The 3,518-nt window shown below is 40.5% G+C and overlaps 1 protein-coding gene across 1 annotated transcript in view; it reads left to right on the forward strand.

Annotated features, from left to right (window-relative positions):
* The first annotated feature begins 889 nt into the window (after positions 1–889).
* LOC143294845 (large ribosomal subunit protein uL13m-like) overlaps positions 890–3,518 on the forward strand; it is a 15,706-nt gene continuing 13,077 nt past the window's right edge. Inside the window, 2 exon segments of the mRNA XM_076606353.1 lie at positions 890–923; positions 3,108–3,231. Of these exon segments, the coding sequence (XP_076462468.1) occupies positions 903–923; positions 3,108–3,231 (145 nt within the window). The 5' untranslated portion in view covers positions 890–902.

The following is a 3,518-nucleotide window of genomic DNA, read 5'->3' on the forward strand; positions in this document are numbered from 1 at the left end:
GAGCAATAAAGAGTTTGAGGGAGAGAGACGGAGAACTGGTTGGGGACGAACTGCAAGGGGGCGACCGGTAACCCCCCCCACCCCCCCTCCCCACATCTCTCTCTCTCTCTCTCTCTCTCTCTCTCTCTCTCTCTCTCTCTCTCCTCTCTCGGTGTAATTATATGTTTCATTATATTAACAGGCGTTATAAGTCTTATATTATGTCACTTCTGTCTTTGTCTCTTTGCCAATACAGGCAATATTCCTTCTTCCCCAGAACGATACGTGACTGGAACAACCTGCCTGAAACAGCTATAGCAGCAGACACCTTGGACACCTTTAAGTCTAGGGTGCCCCCCAATCAGTAGTTAATTAGATAACAGGTATGGGAAGCCCAGAGTGGCATGAGGCAATGCGCAACTTTCAGATTAAAAAACTTACATGGTCATATTGCCCCGGGACATGCAGGTCTTAATGGAAATGAGCGAGCTGACAGACTTGCTCAGTGGAATCGCCGCAACAACAACGAGCGGTTACATCAAGGAAAATCGGAAATCCGGCCTCAGAAAAGTCAAAGAACACCAAAAAGAACAGTAGGTATATACCTACAAGGCCATCACATCAAAGATCGCCTCAAAGAAAGGTAGATCGAGAGAGGGAGCGGCTGTAAGTCCAGTAGCATGAAAGGTAGAGCACGATGCTTTGCAAATCAAACGAATATTGGCATCATTTCCAACATTGCACCAACACTGAGCAGCAGCAGCAGCACCACCACCACCACCACCAACAGCAACAACAATAATAATAATAATAACAATCATCATCATCATGGAATACATTCAATGGTAAAATCGTTTACGGTATCAGATTACAGTCTTTCGGTTGTGGTTGCAGTGAAAAGGCATTTCCTGTCAGTGCACAAGATGGCGTCGAAGAGAGTACTCGTAAGGACGAGCTTATTTTTTATTTTACATTTGAATAAGACAGTCTCTTGCAACTCGATTTCAAGTGTTAGTAGATTACTCTGTTTTTATTGAAGGTTCGATACATTGTATGCAGTCACTCGACTATGTCATATGATAGTGCAAACTGTAACACTTTCAGTTCACTTTCCAATCGGCAGCAGACATTGCAGGTTGCCGGCATGCTCAACAAGGTCATCACTCAGCTGCAGAAATTTTATGCAGCAAAGTTTGTTATAAGGACCTTGATTTATTGAACATGTTTAGCGCATATTACATTACCTAGACAGCAACATGAATTTAAAAGAAACCCCTAACAAACCTAAATTATTGTAGAAATAAGATTTTAGCAGATAGTGAGATACTGGCTACTGAGACTGGGTAGACAGTAACTCACTGAGTAAAATATGGACTAGGGACAGGGTTTAACTGTAGAGAAAACGTAATCTTTCGGCATCTAGTCTGTGATTCAGTCTCAGTCACTGTCCGTCCCCATATCCACCCATCACTCTCCATGTTTCAATCTATCTCTCTCTCTCCCTCCCTCCCCCCCCCCCCCCCAACACCCCCACCCCTCCCTCTTTCTCTCCAGTTGCATACTCTTGGTTTTGTGTTATAAATCTTACGTAGTATAGACCCCTAATATTGTAATAAAGGATGTCTCCAGCTAGATGAAAGAAGGTAGTGTTGCTTATGAATCTATTACTGTATTAGTTATCTTTTAAAATCAAATTAATTGTCTCTCATTTTCTTTCTCAGTTTCTGTCTTTCATGCTTTCACAATTTCTTTCTCCTGGCGTCTTGGCTGCAGTTTCAGTTTCACACACATGCTCAGAGCCCTCATACCATTGATCCCAAGTCCATAGACTTTACCAGGCCTGAGGGATACAGATGCCTGACATGTTTGTTATGAGATTGGATCAACACTCAAAAGACAGTAAAAGAGTACAACACACCCATGATGAAGTGAATACATTGAACTGTTTGTTTCAGGTCTTCCTGTTTCAGCATTTATTGTACACAGGGGTCTTGGTATATGCAGGCTGTGGCCTGAAAAAATCTACTCCTCATAGGGCTGGAACCCACATCCCCCTACTCCTAGTCCTAGTAATCAGTGTGAGAATGTGATAGTAAGTAGTAACCTTTGCCAGAGCAACTGATGTTATTTAGTCACTAGTAACACATTACAGCCTGTATCTGAGCATGTATACATATTTTGTTTAAAAATTTAGTTTTATGTGAATATGAAATACAAACCTAGGGTTGGCTCTCGAAGCCTGACTAGTGCATTGTTTTTATGCAGAGGTCAGGTTGTTTTAACTAAGCAGATGAGAGGCACATATATATTATCATTATTATATTTGTATGGATCATTCTGCATTCTTTGACGACTTGAAAGTGAAAGTGAAACCTACGTAATGCTTGGACAAGGCTGCGCATAATTTTTCACTGCACTTTTGCAATGCTGCGGCATATAATCTTTGCTGACCAGGCACAGTTTGGTTGTTGTTTTGATTTGTTTTTAATTTCATAACATTTCATGAGTTGATAAACCAAGGTCCAGTGTGTGTAAATGCACCTAGCACACACACACACAAAAACAACAGAACTCATGGTAGCAACAGAGTTGTCCTGGCAAAATTCTGTCAAATAATCCACTTTGATAAATGGTAGTAGACAAATACACGTGCAGTTGACCTGTGGTTACAAACAGGAAAAAAAGTAGCGTGGTGCAGGATTATGGTAACACACTCTCCAAAGAATTCCATACAGAGAAATCTGCTGTAGCTGAAGTACAGTTCAGTACAATGCAATGTGACTCAGTAGAATACAGTACAAGTTACAACACATTCCAGTACACATGACACCAACTTTCTCTGTTTATACAGGTCTCTTACACTTTGTTTTTCCTTTCTTTTTTTTCGATCTTTTTTAGTGTTTACATCCAGAATGTCTCAGTGTCTGTGATTTTTGTGATTTTCTTTATTTCTTTCTGTCTCTCTTGCTAACACATTCTCCCAAAGTCTCATGCTTTCAGTTCCATTATCTTTTAAACCTTTTTAAGTTTGTTCTGTGATGTTGAACACCTACCCCCTCTACCTCTCCACTTCGACTTATTTTTCCTCCATACATGTCTTAAGTTGTGACGTGACTTTTGTTGCACAGCAATGGCGGACCTTTGCCCGCTGCTGGTGGTTGTATGATGCCGAGCAGCAGTGTCCATTTAAGTCAGCATACCGCATTGTGCCTTTCCTCCAGGGGGTTCACAAACCCATCTATCACCCCCTCAGTAAGTTGTCCATATTCATTTCAGTTTAGTTTCAATGTAAGTGCAGTACTTACTGTCCAGTTCTGAGCTTGCTGGAGTCAATGAATAAAATATTGGTGAAATTGTTGATAGATTAATTTAGAATTTTCGTCATATTTACTTGGGAACTGTATACAAGTTTATTAAAACATATACATTATCAATGATTATACATGTATCATTGTGGATGCTGACTCTGATTAGGTTGAATCTGAAGGTGATCTGAACATGTTGTGTTGCCACTGCTTTGATTTAGGATATCATTATAG

The sequence above is a fragment of the Babylonia areolata genome, chromosome 20, assembly GCF_041734735.1.
Source record: "Babylonia areolata isolate BAREFJ2019XMU chromosome 20, ASM4173473v1, whole genome shotgun sequence".
NCBI lineage: Eukaryota > Metazoa > Mollusca > Gastropoda > Neogastropoda > Buccinidae > Babylonia > Babylonia areolata.